Source organism: Anoplolepis gracilipes, chromosome 8 (genome assembly GCF_047496725.1).
Source record: "Anoplolepis gracilipes chromosome 8, ASM4749672v1, whole genome shotgun sequence".
Classification (NCBI taxonomy): domain Eukaryota; kingdom Metazoa; phylum Arthropoda; class Insecta; order Hymenoptera; family Formicidae; genus Anoplolepis; species Anoplolepis gracilipes.
In genome coordinates, this window is record NC_132977.1 from 533735 (window position 1) to 553077 (window position 19343).

Below are 19343 nucleotides of genomic sequence, written 5' to 3' on the forward strand. Positions count from 1 at the left end.
AAATTTTTTTATTTGTTCATATCAGATAACACTACTCGGAGTTGGAGCTGGTCACCACAAACGTTTTTTTTTTAGAAGTACCTCTCGGAGATTGCTCGTCACTTGAACACTATGGAACATTTTTCCACGAAAAAATTCTGAAATATAGTTTTAATGTTGTTTGATATCATGTAAAAGTTTTAAAATAAGTGACACAATAGTTTCGACAAAAAAAATTTCCAAAGAAAAACTTTTTTCCGACCCGCAATTGCAGATGCCCCCTTAATACAGATCAACCATAAATACACATGCAGATCAACCATAAATGCACATACACACCCACACACATACACATTTATACTCGGTCTCTTTTTCTCACTCTTTCTTGTAATATTCATAATGGTTTTAGCACGACAATGGATCTTTCTTCGTTATTTGTTATTTATACTTTCAATAATATAATTTTGATTTAGAAAGCTAAATTACATAATATAAAATTTCTCTCTGCCGTAGCAGCATCAAGGCTATCGTGTAATCGTAATAGTCTTTCGTCATCAGTTTCCTGAGTTTGTAGGTTTCGAGAAATGATGATAAGCTTCTTGCTTATCTTAGCTTTATGCTAGTAGTAAGACAAGTTACATCAATGTTATAATTACACACTTGATAATGTAACTGCAATATAATATGCTTGTGCATAACAATTACTGTTGAGTGGGAAATTATAACGTTATAACAATTATAATATTAATGTTATATTATTGTTGCTTTGTGTTTGCTGGACAATAATATAAAATCCTATTTTAACTTATTAAATAGTGCAACTTTGTAAAAAAATACTTCAGCTCATGTTCTATGTCACAAGAAACTCTAAAAGATAATAAAGAGCAAAAAATTGATAATGATAATTAAAAAAAGAATTAAGTAAACGAAGCTATAGAACGGCAGCAATTGATCGATACTGAATGCTGGAACTTATCAAGGGAACATAAAAGTATCATACAGCCTTACCTTCATAAGATTAAACTTTCAAAGTTTATCTATTCTCGTATGTTAATAAAAAATGATTCAAACTCATAAGATAACATGAATAAACATTCACATGAGTATTTATGTAAATACTTTAATGATAATTTTAAAAATAATCTTCTGTGTGTTATACATCAAAGATTAGAAATATAGAAATTTTTTAGTTTATTTTAACTATTTACGTAATTAAAAATTATAAAATAATAGAAATTATGATAAAATTTAATTAAAATTAATATTATTTATATAAGAGAAATAAACTTAAAATTGTTTTTTAAAAAAATAAAAATTTGAAAAAATTAATATCTAAGCCCGATAAATTAATTCTCACTGTTAACGATTCTTGTATCGAAATCAAAGGTATTTATTAAAATATATTTTAATTTTTCAAAAAAAAGATAAAATTATGTAAAGACAGTTACTTACAGCAAAAGAACCAACTGGCGTCAAGAAAAAAAGCGGGAATAAACTTTGAGATTTTCAAGAAGGCTTTATTACATTAGAATATTTATTTAATATGTCTTTTTTTAAAGATTTTCAGTCGTTATATTTATATGATTTTTTTATTAATGTCTATATATTTGTAAATAGTTTTTGTAAGCAGCTTACATAAATTTTACATAAAATTATATTCAACATCGAGACAGTGGATTAAATCTATTTAACATCTTTCATTGACAATTTTTTCATGACTGTAGATGCAAAATTGGTGCTGTCATCACCTTCCGATCGATGATGCTTTCGTTTGATTCCGTTCTTCAAATTTTTCGGTATTTCTCGATGACCAGATATAAAGGAATCGACCTCCTTCTTTGATCGTCGAGCTCTCCATGCTCGTCGCATTTCTGCTCTGACTTCGCCGTTTAATAGACAATACAAGAAAGCCACAAAAGCACCCTAGAAAAATTAATGCATGAATATGTATGTGAATTATGTAAAGAAAAAAAATTAATCTTTTTTGCATTACGGTGAGAGTAGGTACCTGAAAGGATGCAAATAGCTGATCGCAAAAGAGCCAGATGAGTTCGACCCGGTGATCTTTATGGTAAGATAATCCCAGGAAGAAAGTATAGTGTATTCCAAATAGGGGTACCAGAACCATAGTCGATTTTGCCCATCTCCTGTATTAATAATAAACAAATATGTCTAGTGACTATCGAAGAATTATATATATATACTTTTTTAATTACAATGTTAACGCATTAAAAAATTAATTGTTATAAGAGTTTTTATAGCAATATGTTCCAGAAAAGTTAATCAAAATTAATATAACTAACTTGTATTTCATCTTTTTACGTTGCAGATGCACTGATGTCTTCAGCTTTACAAGCAGAACACGCACGATGTTGAGGAACAACAGAAAGTTGATCTGATGAAACAAAGAGGAAATGGCATAGATAATTTTAAATATTTATACAATTCAAATCAACATCGCGAATATAATTAACATACCAAAATTGACGTGATAATTGGTATTCTTATGATGAGGAACAATACAGAATTATCATGGGTGGTCCAGCAGAGAGTGTCTTCGATAGTGGCGCGTATTATAATCCATGGCACTACTACCAAAGCGGGAAGACCTATTTAATAAAATTAAATTTGAAATTAATACAATATAAAATACGATATAAAAGAAGATTTCGTAATATTGAGCAAAATTTAGCTCACCCCAGCCTAACAGAATATACAGAGCTATTGTATTGGTATCGGCACATAGCGCCTTGAAAACTAGATTATGCAGATACAATCCTTCCATCAATATCCATGAGTAATTTGCCACGATAAAATATTGCCACAGACTCGTAATAGCCTTACAGATCCACATCTGGCAATTTTGATTAGTAAAAGTTAAAATTATTAGCAACAGAGTTTGGAAGAAATAAAAACAAGAGGCAAGGCAAATAATTGAAAATATTACCTTTTTATAGAAAACAAAATTTCGATGCAAATTTGTGATTACTATGATACTTCTTAGTTTATAAATTCATTTAATATTATTAAATATAAAACAAAATGTTAATATAGAAAAATTAATTATATGCATAATAAAAAAATTAATTATCAAGATTTAATTAATTATATCATTATTGAGATAATAATAAATAATCAGTGTAATTTACACTTCGTTCGTTGATAAAAACACTGTTTCCGTCGACAAAGACAACGTTCCAAGACATTCCAATTCCATCAATAAAAATCCAATTCTTTAGAAGTGCCATGAAAGCTCTCATGATAAAGGACACAAATAGATGCATGTGCAATCTATTTCTGGGATTTCTGAGTTTCCTATGTCATGAGGTAAACAATGTTAACAATGAATGGATAACGTGAACTCACAATGAAATTGAAAAGTGAATGATATGATACGTGTTTATTTAGGTCTAGATGAGAAAACCACTGCACTCACCTAAGTAAGGAAAAGACCACCATAGCGACGATTAGAGTAGTAAATGATGTACCATACCCAATTTGCGATACCATTCTGATAATGGGCAACCATTTCTATCGGAGAGACATATAACAATAATAATAATAATAATAATAATAATATAATATACGTTGCACATAATTAAATAAATTTTATTTTAAATATTACGTTTTTTACGATTAAAGAAAAGGAAATAGAGTAATATCATTTAATCTATACTCTATATTTAATAATGCAATGCAACTTCAATTCTGTCGTCATAAAATTATATAAATAATCATGTATATATATATATATATATATATATATATATATATATTTATATATAAAAAGTAAACAAATAAAATATGTGTACGAAAATATTATAGAGTATGTACATCTTCATTAAATATATTTGTTCATTATGATAATTATTATTAAATGGACATACATACTAAGGGACTATATTAACTGATTATTAAAAAATTGCAACATTATACATATGTATACATTACAAAATTGCAACCCTATATATATTAATATAGGAATGCACAATTTATAATGACAGTATAATTCAAATTTTTGACATATTTAATAGATCATTTTAATAAATATATACGTAAAATTTACTTTTGTTAATTCAAAGCGACTTATTAAATCATGGAATTAATGAATTAATTAACGCAAGTCAGTAAAGGCGTGCGTAAAGGGAAGCTCAAAAGAACTTACATTTAGCAGCGAATACCCTTCCATTTCGTACCGTCGAAAATTCAGCTTCTCAGCACCATTGATCATATAACGCGTTCTATTGAGCACACAGAGACTGTAATTGCTCCAGAACACGCCGTTCGAGTTTTGGTACCATTCGCCGTTCGCCAGACAGACCTTGCTGGCAACCGCCAGCGCTCTCAGGTTCTCACTCGCCAGATCGGTGTAGCCCATAATCGAGGCAGGTGGACAGGGCAAAGTCGCTGTTCCTGGTGCATCCGTACGCGACCAGCAGAGCAAATCATCGAAGGTCGCCGGACATTGACGAATATCCGTTCCATTGCCCTCGTTGACGGTGGTATTAGTTTCTACAAAATTATGATTATTTTTTCAACAATTCTTATCAAGGATATTGTTGCTGAATAAAATGATCCCGGCAGCTTCTTCTTAGTACCACCAAATATTGACATATCTCTATTTTGTAAATATAGATCTTGATTTAATTTAATAATAACCGTTTAATTTTATTAATCTGAGAAAAATTCAATCAATTATTTGTCATTTCTAATTAAAATTTCTCTTTTTAATAATCAATTTCAGAATACAAAAATTTTATGTTTTATTTTTATCTAGAAAAACAGCGCAAAAAATTTTTTCCACAACCTAACGCATCTGTCAAATTTAAGGAAATTTTTCAAACTTTCAAGAGACATTGAGAAATTTTTAGCTAGTACGTATGAGAAAGCAATTGTGTCTCAACAAATACGTATAATAATCTTCTTAAGCAAAGTTTACTCATTGTCAGAATACAAAGTCAGGCTTACCTTCCTTAAGAAGCTGCTCGCATTTGGATTTCTGATCGCCTAAGAAACGCTCTACTTCAGCATCGCCCATTTTAACGCTAAAGTAACAATAGAAATAAATCTGTGTTTATTGAGATGTTATCTCAGACTTTCGATCAAATTCCTTTCCGCAATTCATTTCATTCATGTTACAAAGAAACTATAGTAATCTATACATCACGACTGCAAAAAATATGTACACATTGTATTAGAGCTACGTTATTATTTAAATTTAAATGAGAGCATATTATTATTTAAATTAAACTCATATATATTATAACACTTGTAGAATTAATAATACGTGACGCTACAATCAAGTAGAGTTAGAATGAGTAAAATATATTGCGGAAAAAATCTTTCAAAACAAATATCATATTTTTTCTCAATCCATCATTATTTTCAATTTTGCATCTTTTTTTATAACGTGATAAATTCGCACTTTAAAAGAATTTTTGGTACTGTTTATATAAAATAACACAATAAATTACAAAAAAACTAATTGTAAGTCGTTTAAAGAAAAAGTTCTAAAAAATATCTGTACATAATTATAATCATACGTAAGCCTGATATTTTCATTTTTTGAAAATTTCTCTAAATTTTGAATCTTTTATCTTAATAATGAATCTTGGCTGAAATTTAGACAATGACGTTTATACTGTAACAGAATCTCATCCACCCCCGAGTATTACGCGTCATTGACGTGGGATAGAATGTAGGATAAAACGGTAGCTATCTCCTTGAAAAAATATTTGATCAACCGAATAATAGCGATAAGTTTCCAATCATCTCGATACTATTGAAAAAAACGCATACAAGGTGTGTATCAAATATAAAAAAAATTCATTATCTTATATATAAAATTATTGTAAATACCAAATAGTAAAATTATTTTTTCTGTATCCTTATGGCTATTATTGGTAAATTACAATTTCTTTACCACGTCACTCTGTACATATGTTCAAATAATAAAACCATTCTTCACTTCTTCGTACTATCTGTGACAATCAACATTAATGTCTTTATCACTATGATTTCATATATTTTTTTATCTCGTCTGCAATTTTATTTTATTACGATCGCAATAATTTTTTCATCAGCTCTACTTACGATAACATCTGTGCTTTCTTCAAGATGTGCACCTGCGTGTTCACGCGATCGCGGATCTTCTGAAACTTTGGCAAGAGAAAAGACGCCGTAAAAATCGGGCGGCTGCGCGTTGTGCCATCACACGTGTATTTTCCGCCCCTTCCGAACCTTCTTCTTATAATGACGCAGGAAACAAACTTGAGTAAGTACATATAGGGCGAGTTAATCTACTGAACAAAGTGTGTGATTGCACATAAAAAAAAAGTTGCAATTTTTAACTGCGATTGTATTGTAAAATTTACAAATTTAATATTGAACTTTTTGCTCTATTCAACGAGTTCTACTTGCATTAAATTATATTTTAGGTAACATTTAAATAAGATTTAAGTAAATATTTGATTTAATTAAATAAGTAAAAATCTTACAATGAGTTAAGCAAAAATTTAATAAATTTATCTAAATAAATACAATTTTCTGTGTAATTAATAAGAAAATCGATATAAAATCAAATAAAGCAATAATTATAATTTTTTGGTAAATTAGTTGAAAGCGGAAAAGAATTTATTATGTATGATTTTATAATATCAAAATTGATTTAAGTTGAAAACAAGTATCATGCATATATTTTGTCTCAAACTTTTTTGATTGTTATAACTGTTAAATATTAGAAACTCTCTCTAACATGTTTTGTTTTTAAATTTTTATAATGCAAAGAATATTGACTTAATTTTGATGTATTTTTCATTATTTTTATTTTCATCACTTTTTTTTTATAAGGCATATCCGTTCTTCACTTGATTTTTTCGCTTATGATGAATATTTATCATGCTATAAGTATAATGTGAGAATACAAACAAATCACTTACTTGATAAATATAATCCATCAATGCCTAATTTCTGAAAGACCTCTTCAATCGTAATCGTCGTCAATATTGGCTTAGAGGCCCAAGGTTGATGGTTTGAATTTCTAATCGTATTGCCTGATTTTCCTCGCTTCCGTATAAACTATATACAATAGAAGTAATATTACGAGATATAATTTCCAAAAGTATAGTATTAGATCAATATTAATTATTATCAGATAATAAAAAAACAAATTTATTATTAAATATTAACTATAATTATTTTACACATAAAAAAATACTACATTCTTTCACCTTTTGTTGCAAGAGATTACGTGTGATAAGATTGACACTTGTAAAACTGCGTCAATGATACAAGTCTATGTATCAAACAATGCGTTTACAATTACGATATGTTAAATGCATTCAAATTTTTCCCTTGACGTACTTTCTTATAAAATTTTTCATTTTATATATATTTTTAAAAAAGTTTATGTAAATATTATATAAAAAAAACATCTTTCTTCGTTTCTTACGATTTTTCTTCACAACGTTTTTATATTGTTTGTCATGATAATAAGCCTTTCATTTAACGTACATTATAGCATATATGATAACGTATATTATAACGTCTATTATAGCGTGTATTCAATAAGGAAATAGGATAATATTCATGGAGAATAAAGCGAATATCGTGTGATGTATTATTCAAAATTCATTTTATGTTAAATCCGTGTAGGAGACACGTCATAACAGAGTATATCTTTCTGGGATCAGTTCGGAGAACATATTCATACACACACACGCACACACACACGCACACACACACAAAACTGTCTTATTTACATGCATTCATCGTTGCGGACCGAAGAGAGTCGCATAACATAAGTATACGTACCGTTAAATATCACCGTTCTAATCGCTATAAATTTCTTGTTGTTTACAAGAACGTGGAACATTTCTGTTACAACGTTCTCCATATCTATCGAACTCTGTTTCGTTTACTGCGATTAAAACGAACACGATATAAGAAATAACCAGAGGAGTAATTCATGTGCGTATAACTGCAATTTTGTCCTTGATGCCTATATTATTCATCTTGCACTATGATGTCGCAAAGATAATACAAAAAAATTATATAATCAAACAATATATATTAAGTATTTAAATTAATACTTAAATATATTATATATTACATATTAAATATAATGTGGTAAATGCCAAAAAAACCACTAGAAAAATTATATACATACATATGTATATATATATATATATATGTGTGTGTGTATATGTATACTATTTTATTAAATGAAAAGTTTTGTCTTACTTAATTATATTTTTTCGCAAATAGTATCATAATCGAAGATAATTAACATAGGCATTCAACACTTTCAACGTTATTAGACTCGCATATATTATACCTGCAAATGCACAAGAGATTTAACTCCTCTTACAGCCACCGATATCAATAAGTACAGATATCCCATTGTCTTTTTTTCTAGACTTGCATTACAATATTACTTTATACTTCCATTGTTCCTCACAAACGCTTCGCTTTTGTCTACTTTTTCATCTAAATATCTATCTATCGATTTACCTACGTATCTAGCTATTCTTCTATCTATAATACATATCTATCTAAATATTATAAGTTGCTCCCTACGTCGTTACAAAGTATTTACAAATTTTCGCGAATCACTCGTGTTTTCTTAATTCATAGGCCGTGTTGTACTACAGGAAACAAGAGAGGCGAATTACATGTGTAGTTGCTTTTTCGCTATAATTATTCGTATCGTTTAAATAGTGTCGAAATTATCATAATCGGGCGAGCTTTTTTGCGTTTTAAGTTTTATCAGTCGAATTTTTATCGATTACGAACATCATATTATGAACGCTTCGATTAAAAGTCACAATGTGGTGATGACATCTCGGTGGCTTAAAGATACAGATTATGTAAAAGAAGAATATGATATATATTACAAGCAATGTAATTTCTTTAAAATTTCTAGATTTATCGAGTTTAGGATAAAGCAATATTTGAGAAGCTTACAATTAAATAAGTTGCATTTTTAACTTGCGACAATAGTTCTGTATGTTTTATAGAAGAATAAAATCTGAAAGAAATATATTAGATGTACGCTGTAAAATTAAAGAATGCTACAGACCACACAAATTTGACATAGCTGTTTTATAACTTCCGTAAATCACCTTTTCTCTAGATTGGAAAACGTATCTTTCGTCCTCCGCGCGAGCATAAAAATCATTTGACAATTATATTACTCTGCCCTGAGCATTTTTACGTTAAGAGATAAGTAGAAAGTTCGATTAGCTTCGCGCGCCAACAATCGGCGAATCTCGCTGATATCAAGTGTTTTCATTATGCGCGATCTTTAATACAGATCAACCATAAATATACACACGCGCGCGCGCACACACACGCACACACACATACACATTCTCTTTTTCTCTCTCTTTCTTGCAACATTCATAATGGTGTCAGCACGACAATGCTTTCTTCGTTATTTGTTATTTATACTTTCAATAATATAATTTCGATTTAGAAAGCTAAATTACACAATATAAAATTTCTCTCTGCCGTAGCAACATCAAGGCTATCGTGTAATCGTGATAGTCTTTCATTATCGGTTTCCTAAGTTTGTCGAGAAATGATGATAAGCTTCTTGCGCGTTGATAACGCATATGAGACAACGATGCGCTGTCTTATTCTATTCGATATCATTCGCTGGTTCAAGGACGCTCTGCTCGAATTGATCAACGAAGCGGTGCTTTGTCATTTCTCGATATTAGAACACAGCGCGCAATTATCTCAATTTGTTCAATTACGCATTATCGTACAGTATAATATGATTAATACTCTATAGCAGAGCATCATTCAGAATTCTAGTTTTATCGACTCGAGAAATAAAAATACGAGAAACAATTATTATCGAATCTTAAAAACTTCAAGAGTACAAAAAATTTATTTTTTAATTTTAAAAAATAAATACAACTAAAAACAATAATAATAAGTTTCATAATATACTCGTATTAATTTCGTTACGATACACGCACAATATAAATTTTTTTCTGATAACAAATTTATTGTTAACGCCAAAAAGAATTTTTTAAATTGCTAATGCTATTCGTTATATCGAGATAACTGTTTAGCGAATGCAAACTTTTTCGATGTTTGCGTTTCATGAATAATGAAAATCATCATTGGATGATTTATCGAGCAGGAACGATTGTCAAATTTGTCGACGGGCCCGTTATCGAGAAATCCCGTGAATCACGAATACGCGATGTAATTGCGCGTCGGACGAAATCGATTTCGACAAGGCTTGCGGTAGACATCGTCTTTTCTTACGGTGTCCCGTTTTCATACGATTATCAGTACTGCAAGTACAGGACTCACGGGACGATTGATCGATAGTTCGCGAATTTCTAACGATCAGAGGTCAGAGACATTTACCAGGATTTTGAGAACACCAATACGGCCACATAGATTCTGTCTTGATACCTCTGCTGTTCAGAACTTCAATGTGCGTGGCCAATCTGGTGTAAACGTTTTCATCCGTGGAGTAACTATTTGTTGGTAAGTCGCTCCTGAAAAAGATTTTCTTGGTGAAAGTCCTTAAAAATGATATTTTTTTACGTAATATTATTTACCACAATCGTTCAGCGAACGCTGACGCCCTGGGCCATAGTCGAGGTCCCAAGGATGATTGTCCGGTTTGCTCGTTCCAGATTGCCGCTTCACCTCCGAGTACCAAGGGCAGCTGCTGCGGCGGATAGTCCCTCCATGGACGATGATTGTAGACGGTTTGCCAAGTACGATATTCGCCGCACGCAGCCTCGCCGCTCTCCCGCCACCTGCCGAAGCCGCAGTCCAGATACCATGCATCCACGTGCGACAGAATCACGCGGAAGCCGTCCTCCAGCAGGTCCGGCGTTTCCGGCCAATTGCTGCCACCCCAGGATTGAATAACATGGATCTTTGGATCGAAGTACATCATGATATACGGCCTCTTGGTCAATGGCGAGCTCCATAGAATCACCGCCTTCGGCACCTTGTCGTGATTCGCTCGAATCAGCCGCTGCAGCATCTTTGTCTCGAATTCCGCCCATAATGCATGATGATCCGTCATGTTCTGCGCTTGCATCGCCAGGGTGATATTGCCGTATTGTGCCCAACATTCGAGGTTTACCTCGTCGCCACCGAGATGCACCACGTCACGCACTTCGGTGAGGTCCAACAGCTCCCGATACAGGCCCTCGAGTATCCGATACGAGTGCTCGTTTATAGGATTCAACTGGCCGCAGTTCGGTTCGCCGCAATATGACGACCAAGGCTGCTGGTCCACGCATAACGCCAATTCGCCGAAACCATGTTCCGCACCTGACATCGTACATAAAAATATTGATCTATTTTGGTGAAGAAACGTCACCGCAAAATGTGACAATTCTAACACAATTGAAAAAATCTCAAAACTATATCAATATTCACTCTCTCTCTCTCTCTCTCTCTCTCTCTCTCTCTCTCTCTCTCTCTCTCTCTCTGTTTTATAGTTAAGAAAATTTAAGATTTGTTTTTACCCCATTGCCACCCGGCGCCGGCGTGAGCCGGAGAATCGATCTCGACGACGATTCTGACGCCTCGTATCCTGGCGTAATCGACCAGATCCTTCACGTCGTCGGGTGTGTAAATGTGATCGCCGCTGTAAGCGCCCCATCTCGCCATCTCCGGAAATTGCGCCGAATCGAAGGGAAAACTTTGGGAGTCGGTGAGATGCCAGTGAAAGGTATTGAGCTTCGTAGCTGCCATGCCGTCGATCACCCTCTTCAACTCCTCGACGGGGAAGAATTGCCTACCGGTATCGACTAGGAGGCCACGATAAGGGAATGTGGGTTTGTCCTCGATGGAAGCTCGTGCGAGAACACGAAGAGCACCTTGCTTGCCGGCGGCCTCGTCCCACCAGAACAATTGACTGAGGATTTCAAGGCCGTGTCGCACCCCGAAATAACTTTTCCCCGTGATCCTGGCCTCCAATAATTTTCCTTTCGGTGTAAGCTCCAGTTTGTATGACTCGTCGGTGTCCAGAGACAGAGTGGTGCCACTATTACCAGCGTTTAGATATATGATGAACGCATTGATACCGGTTCGACTTTTGGCATTCAACACTTTGATCAGACTTCTGATGTTCCCTGCCATTAAATAAACGTCTTTGAGATGTCCCAGGACACGCTTCTCTCAACGGGCTTATCAACACTCACCGATGAAGATATCCTTCGCGTGTTCCAACAGATCCTTCGTCTCCTGGTCGCTCGTATTGACAGTGACGAATTCGATTTGCTGAAGATGCAGGATGACACTGTCATCGCCGAGGACGACATTTCCAGTCGGTCTGGGCCACAACAGACGAGTGTTACCTCCGCAATGCGCAGTGCAGGTAGCTAAAGATGTCCTCGAAGATCTTACTGCTCGCCTCTCGCATCGATTTGCCACACATGCCCAGGACCATGGACTTTGAAACGTCCTGCGATTGTAAAAATCGAGTCCGTAAATCGGCCTATTTTACTCGCATTATTTTACGTGATATAAAATGTATGTACAGGATGGCTTGGTAATCTGTGTGGCACGCGAAAAAAATATTAATTTCTTTACATTCAAAAAAAATCAATATTAATTTTTTTGTAAGAAAAAAAAAAAAAAAAACTTTTTTGTGTAAATTATACTTCAAATTTTATTCATCCATCTCTGTTCCTCGTATTACGGATTACCAAGTACTCTAGTAGTAATGTTTATTTCTTTAATTATCCAGTTTGCAACAAACATTTATTTCGTAATCGATGCAGAAAGAATTAAAAATGATAAATACATACGTTCAATATGCAGTAAATAATGTTATTTCAAAGCTCCATTTTACAGAGTTAAGACAGTTTGTTTATCGCGATAGATGATCTATTTATTTTCATGTAAACGTCAGATTAATTATGTATAATAATTATTGCAGTTAATTGTGTTTCATATTTAATTATTAAACCGTTGCCTCAACAACAACGATAATAGAGTACTTAAACGCATAAAATAAACCATAAAAGCAAATAAAAACTAATTACAAAATTAAGATTAAAACTTAACAGCATTATAAATAAATAAGATGAAAAATCACAAAAAGTTAAATTCAATCATTTTTTAAAACTATTTCATCAATATGATATATTATACGTTTTTAATAAAAAAAAAAAAGAAAGATATTCTTAAAAATAATTACCTAAATGTTCAATAATAAATTGGAATCGGCACTATTTTTTATTATTAGATTGCACGTCATTTAATAATATGTTAATCAAATTATTTCGTGGATAGAAATTGAAAAGAAAGCGTATCTTTACAATCCTCTCATTTTGGTAAAAAAAAAAAAAATTAGATCCATCTTCCGCGATTCATTTTCTATTCTTGAAAGCCAAACTGATAATATCCTAGCTCTGAGAAATGAAAAGCTACTCATTACAACGATAAGATGAATAGGGGTACAAAAAACGATATCGCCAGGATGGGCCGAATTAGACGCTCATGAAAAGCTAGAGAGGAAGAGAGAAACGACGTTTGCTGAACAAAGCGTAGGAAAATAGTTAGTTAATCAAGAACGGAAAAACGTCTGTCCAAAGTTACGGAAAAATGAACGAATGCACTGTTATAGAAAGCCTTGAAAAACGAGTGTTTCGATGAAAAGAAGATTCAAAGGAAATCGCGAATAAAACAACGACGATTTTAACTGATTTTAATAAAGTCTTAAACTAATTACAAAATTGTAAAACTATACACCTTGTGCTAGAAGGATAGACGTTAGAAGATTGCGTCGTAAATTAAATTAAAAAAAAAAAAAAATTCTAACTTATGGCAAAATTGTTTTCAATTATTTATTGCGATTTTCCAAACTTGTAGCCTGCGCTATATCTCGGAAAGCAAAAGCGAGTCGTTTTTCAGAATTAAAGCTGGGAAAGTCAGGTTCGCGAAGCAGGTCAGGACAGATGGAACACGGCGCGCAAACAATATAATCCGCGGAATACGGAAAACAATGGTGCACAACAATAGTGTACGTTTAATATAACGGATGTGTTTGAGCAAGTGGATTAAACGAATAAGTGTCAGAATAAGATGCAACGTTGCAGGAGGAGAAGTTGCGAGAAGTGCAAGACTAGGGAATACACGAGAGTTTTCCCACGCGAAAATTTCAGGACATTCAGGAATTTGTTCACGAAGCGGTCGACGTGTTGTAGGTCGCGTCTTAATTGAGAAAACGATGTCTGATTGGTATCAGATAGTACGTGACTGGTTTCGAAAAAGGAAACTAAATATAACGAGATGTAATACAAATATATAAGTTTAACTATAAAATTTAAAAATATATCTAGGTGAATAATATATTTTAAATACATTTCGACATTTACATAATTAGTTATATTAAAAGATTTACATAAAGATATAGGCAAAACAAGCAGAATGATATCATTATGAATATTATCTTGTAAAATATGAAAAAAATTAAAAATCGTTGTTTCAAAAAATATAAATGTTTTTTTCTGTAAAATTTTGAATTTAAATATCCTTGCTTTTTGAAAAATTAAAAACTTTACTTTAAATTTTTATTAACAATTTAAAATCGAGTACGTATGCCATTCAATCTGTTGTAACTTGATAAAAATGGAGTTCAACGTGAAATATTTTTTTTTTTTTTTCAAACAACCAGACACACGTCCAAACAGACCAATCAAGGCAAAAGCGGAGATGAATTCGAGCTTAAGGCATCGGAAATTCGCGGTATAGTTGGCCTAGCTTAAAATTCCATCCCCAATCAGGAACTGTCCGTTACCTAGGCTCTTCCAGATACTCGTAAAGCCGTTCCTCAGGTCCGATGGTGGTTTCATTACCCATCAGGTAATTAACCAAGCCGCGTTGCAAGTCCTCTAGTCTTCTTCGATGCGCGTTGTGATGAGAGAAAGAGAGAGTACGAAATAAATTCAAAATAAAAAAAACATGCAATGTAGAAAATAATCAAAAGCCACTGAGTTAATACATATCGCAGCAAACAAATCTGGCTGCGCGTTAGTAGAAATTATAGAAACACAAAAATTAAAAAGAAAAAAAGGCGTCTTTTGCATTCACACATCGTATTCATAAATCGGAAATATTTCCAATGTATTTCTATAAATTTTGCTACTCTTTTCTTCATAAAAAAATAATATACATATTAAAATCAGTATACATCAAAGCATGAGATAGCGGTGTCCAAAAGAAGCCGCTCACTTTTCTACACATGGGCAAATACACCAATGGCTGTTTTTAATATAATTACTCGTCCTCAACAGAGAATAATCAATTACATACTATCTATTTATTCGTCAAACCGTCTGTTTGAAGGAGAATAAATAAATAAAATAACCTGTAATCTAGAAAATTACTTACCGACGAGTCGCAAACGGCTGCAGCGATGCAAGCGGTGGAGCATGAGCGTACATCGCGATCAACAGGACTCCGGTCATCAGGACGAGAAAGAGGAGAACCCTCCTCATCCATCCGCTGGGCATGCTACCCACCATTCTGGCGAGTCTGCGAATAAACAAAATGGGAAAAATTGCAGCTTTTTTTTTTTTTTTTTACGATGCTGGAACTCGCGGATTGGACGATCCAGTTAATTAGATTGATTGAGACAAATGTGTCGTTTCATCGCAAACTGAGGCAACAACGCTAACGATATTCCTCGTGTCTTTTTAATGATCGTTAATTAATACCTATTATACGTGAACCATTTTTATTTCTAGTCAAATCATGCTGATATGCGTATTTTGAACATTTTATTTATTTTTTTTTTTTTTTTTTTTTTTTTTTTTACATTTCAATGTAACACAGACAAAATGGCTTACATTTACTAGAAAATGCGCAACAAGAATACAGATGCGCATTCCTATTGCGGAATCCCCAGATGGTGACATGCGAGAGATAAGGCGTGATTTACGTGGAAAGCGTGTCTGCATAAAGACACGGCACGGTATATATATATATATATATATATATCGCGAGATTAGAGACTAGACTGAAAGGAAATGTTTCCCGCGTATTTCCGGCGATTCTTCTGGCGCGAAAGGAAACACGTTGTTCTTTTTTTTCATCGGGCTAACACAAGAAGAAAAAGACGGCTCGGCGGCGAAAGTGTTTCGGACGTAAATGCACGCGCGTAAAAGTGCATGCTTTCCCGCTTTATGATCCCACGAGGATTTATGAACCTTTGCCAGGCATCGCCTTTCCGATATTATGTTACATTTCCGTCGGAAACCCAAGCAGATTTCCATCCCTCGTGATGCCGTGCGATCCGTCGAGACGCATTCGATGTTGCGATTCAGTTTATCGAAACTGTAAATACGTTGAGGAAATTTGCGTAGATGCAATATTTCCGATAATCGGATTATTTCGCAAATCCTCAACAAATAATAAAGATTTTAATGTTAAAAAAAAGAAAAGGTTTTAAAAATTTCATGTTAAAATTAAATTTAATCTGGAATAATAATAAAAAAAGACAATAAATAATGTTTATTAATTAAATATATGTAATTTAATAAATGAACAGGCTATCTTTTTTAATAACAGAGTTGATCATTCATTGTTATTATATTCTATTATATTATTCTTCTCTTTATTAAAAAGATGCGATCTCATTTTTTTTTTTTTTTTTTTTTTTAAGAAAAAGTCACGTTAAATTAACGACTGCTACATTTCTGAGATGAACGAGTATTTATTTCGCTTTCGTCGCATCGCAAAGAGAAGCAGCGAGTGTTGTCACTTATCACGATAAGTGATGATGTCTAAGGACCACCTGTCGAATTGCACAGAAATACACTTTGGACGAGCCCAATTCTAAGCTTAGCTGGTTCAGCTCGCGAAATATGAAACGCGAACTAGACGGTACTCTGCGGTTCTGATTACTACGTACATATAACACTTGGCACCTTCGGCGCTTAGGCCCGGGGATAGGCACTTTAAGTTTCGATACCGTCGTCCGAAATGAGTCACAATGTTCTACATGCTAATTTATTCCGTCGTAAGTCTACCGTTGAACATAAGAGTTATAAGAGAAGCAACATTGGGGCTTTTTAACAATTTTCGTGTACTGTTATTTTTCATTCCGCATGTATACCTGACGTGTTTTGCATTTAAGCAGCACTAATGACATTCATGCACGAAGCCAAGACGACTAAGCAAAATAGAACGGTACAAAAGTCGAAAAAATCGATCGCAAGAAACGGCAGACTGATCGATATCAAACGACCATTTCTGAACCAAAAAGTTGATTTAGTAAATGTATAGTACACAGGAGAAAAAGAATGATGATAGAGAATTCTGGCAAAAGTCTACACAGAAAAAAAAGTAAGCGTCAAATCAAAACTTATATATTCAAATGAACACGTTCATTGTTTCATATATATGCAACAATTTATAATCTTCTTAGAAGAAATTAAAAATCTTAAATTTCAACAATATTATAATCTTATTTCAATACTACAATTGTCATTTCAAGAATAAAATAATTATTTTAACTCTAAAAAAATTATAATCTTCGATTTAAACATATGTTATTTTCTATTCAATATTTTTTCCTCTCCATTCAAGAAAATTATTCTTAAATAACAAGAATATATTTTTTTTGCTTGAACTATATAAAATGTTTTCATCCAAACAAATTTTCTTTGTTTAACGTAATATAATCTCATTTCAAGATTTACATTTTGAAACTAAAGATATTGTCAAAGTAAGAATATTCTTTTTTTCTGTGTATCTGTAAGTTTAAATGCTTGTTTCAACGTCATTTTCGTTACACGTTTTCCTATTCAATAATATGGGATATATAAATAAAATATATTTTATATCTAAATTATTAATTTAGTTACACAGAAAAAAAGTAAGTGTCAAATAAAAACTTATATACTCAAATGAACACGTTAATCGTTTCATATATACGCAACAATTTATAATTTTCTTAGAAGAAATTAAAAATCTTAAATTTCAACAATATTATAATCTTATTTCAATACTACAATTGTCATTTCAGGAATAAAATAATTATTTTAACTCTAAAAAAATGATAATATTGTCAAAGTAAGAATATTCTTTTTTTCTGTGTATGTGTGCAATATATTTTAACATATATTTAAAATGTAAACATTTGTCGCACAGAAGAATTTTTTCTATTATAAATAAACATGGAATAAGATAACAAACAAAATTTTAATGCACCAAATCATTATTTTTTTTAGATATTTTAAAGAAATTAATATATTTAAAAAGATGAAATGTTGCGTATGTTGTATATACGCACAAATTTTATTTTTTTTCTCATTAAAAACGATATTATAATAAAAATACAAAAAATATTATTACAAGTAATTATACTTTAATAATAAAATAATATATACTGTAATTACTTCAATATAAAATAAAACTAATATAAATAATATTTAAATCAAAATAAAAATCGCATAGACTTGTCAGAGGTATAAATCAAAACATAAATTATAACGATAGGTCAATACCCTAGAGTGAAACAGTAGATAAAAGCGTTACATCAATACATATATATTATATACAGATCGGAAATAACTATATTAACCAGATGTTTCGATCCAACGTTTTAGAATTTTTCTCATTGTGGAACGCAACATATATCAACTAAACCGTTACATAAATATTACAGACGACCATGAGTCAGGGAAATTAAAATATTGTCACGTAAACAGTGCCGTATTATCAGCAAGAAACGGAAAATAATTTCAAAAAGTAAAACAAAAAATCAGAATGTTTTTTTAAAGTCAATCACATATGTGAAATAATGAAAAGATAAAAAAATAATAATTAAGTGCAAAGAATAAAAATACTAAACACGCAACAAAATAAATACGGAATCCGACGACAAAATTACTAACTGTGATAAGATGGTGACAATCCCACGTAGCTGAGCTCTCCAAAAAAGAATTAAATATTTAACTTTACTACACATTTCGATAAAGTCTAATTAAGGTGATTAAAAAGTCATATTAATAGAACCGGGTGTTTTTAATCTTTTATAATTTGATTTCTCTTCTCGCATTATAGATTTTATCTTCTAAAAACAGACTTGATTGACGATGCGAGAAACTAAATGATGCAAATGCACACTGTCTATACCACTAGACCACTACCGTCTACATCACGTAGATCAACTTCGCGTAAAACCACATCAATTTTCACATCAAAAATTCAATTCAACAGAGATTGTTTGAATTTCGCGCAACACTCGCTCGGACAAAATTCTATACCGTTGTGATACCTATGTGACGACATCGGGGACCACGGTAGAAAAGACTGACGATTCAACACCGCACCGCACTGCACCGCACCAAACCACGTTGGCCGAA

The 19343-nt window shown here is 32.3% G+C and overlaps 2 protein-coding genes across 7 annotated transcripts in view; both read right to left on the reverse strand.

Moving 5' to 3' along the window:
* Window positions 1-1615: 1615 nt before the first annotated feature.
* Window positions 1616-7466, reverse strand: LOC140668985 (secretin receptor). 2 transcript variants are annotated; one of them, XM_072898356.1, is made up of 11 exons: window positions 6918-7466; window positions 6073-6278; window positions 4948-5024; window positions 4145-4491; window positions 3416-3510; window positions 3129-3294; window positions 2677-2833; window positions 2458-2588; window positions 2283-2374; window positions 1988-2126; window positions 1616-1902 (listed from the first exon to the last, which is right to left on the reverse strand). In XM_072898356.1, exons 1-11 carry the CDS (start codon window positions 6933-6935, stop codon window positions 1663-1665), a joined length of 1668 nt encoding a protein of 555 aa, XP_072754457.1. In that variant the 5' UTR covers window positions 6936-7466; the 3' UTR covers window positions 1616-1662. The 2 variants fall into 2 exon arrangements, with proteins under 2 accessions (XP_072754457.1, XP_072754458.1); XM_072898357.1 differs by having other exon boundaries at window positions 6073-6281.
* Window positions 7467-7595: 129 nt separating this feature from the next.
* Fdl (fused lobes) overlaps window positions 7596-19343 on the reverse strand; it is a 40003-nt gene continuing 28255 nt past the window's right edge. For 2 of the 5 annotated variants that reach the window (XM_072898354.1, XM_072898353.1), the window contains exons 3-8: window positions 15364-15507; window positions 14771-14872; window positions 12168-12430; window positions 11490-12098; window positions 10563-11292; window positions 7596-10499 (exon numbers count right to left, since the gene is read on the reverse strand). In XM_072898354.1, coding sequence (XP_072754455.1) covers window positions 10352-10499; window positions 10563-11292; window positions 11490-12098; window positions 12168-12430; window positions 14771-14872; window positions 15364-15497 — 1986 coding nt within the window. In that variant the 5' untranslated portion in view covers window positions 15498-15507 and the 3' untranslated portion in view covers window positions 7596-10351. Of the gene's footprint in view, window positions 10500-10562; window positions 11293-11489; window positions 12099-12167; window positions 12431-14770; window positions 14873-15363; window positions 15508-18872; window positions 19109-19343 lie in introns of those variants that run through there. The other 3 variants (XM_072898351.1, XM_072898350.1, XM_072898355.1) reach the window with 3 other exon arrangements.

Bases quoted from the DNA above. Each gene is read 5' to 3' on its own strand.
- LOC140668985 (XM_072898356.1), bottom strand. The intron at 4,492-4,947 runs GTAAGCCTGACT...ATAATTTTGTAG, and splicing joins CGAGCAGCTTCTTAAGGAAG to AAACTAATACCACCGTCAAC. The intron at 3,295-3,415 runs GTGAGTGCAGTG...CTCATGACATAG, and splicing joins GTGGTCTTTTCCTTACTTAG to GAAACTCAGAAATCCCAGAA.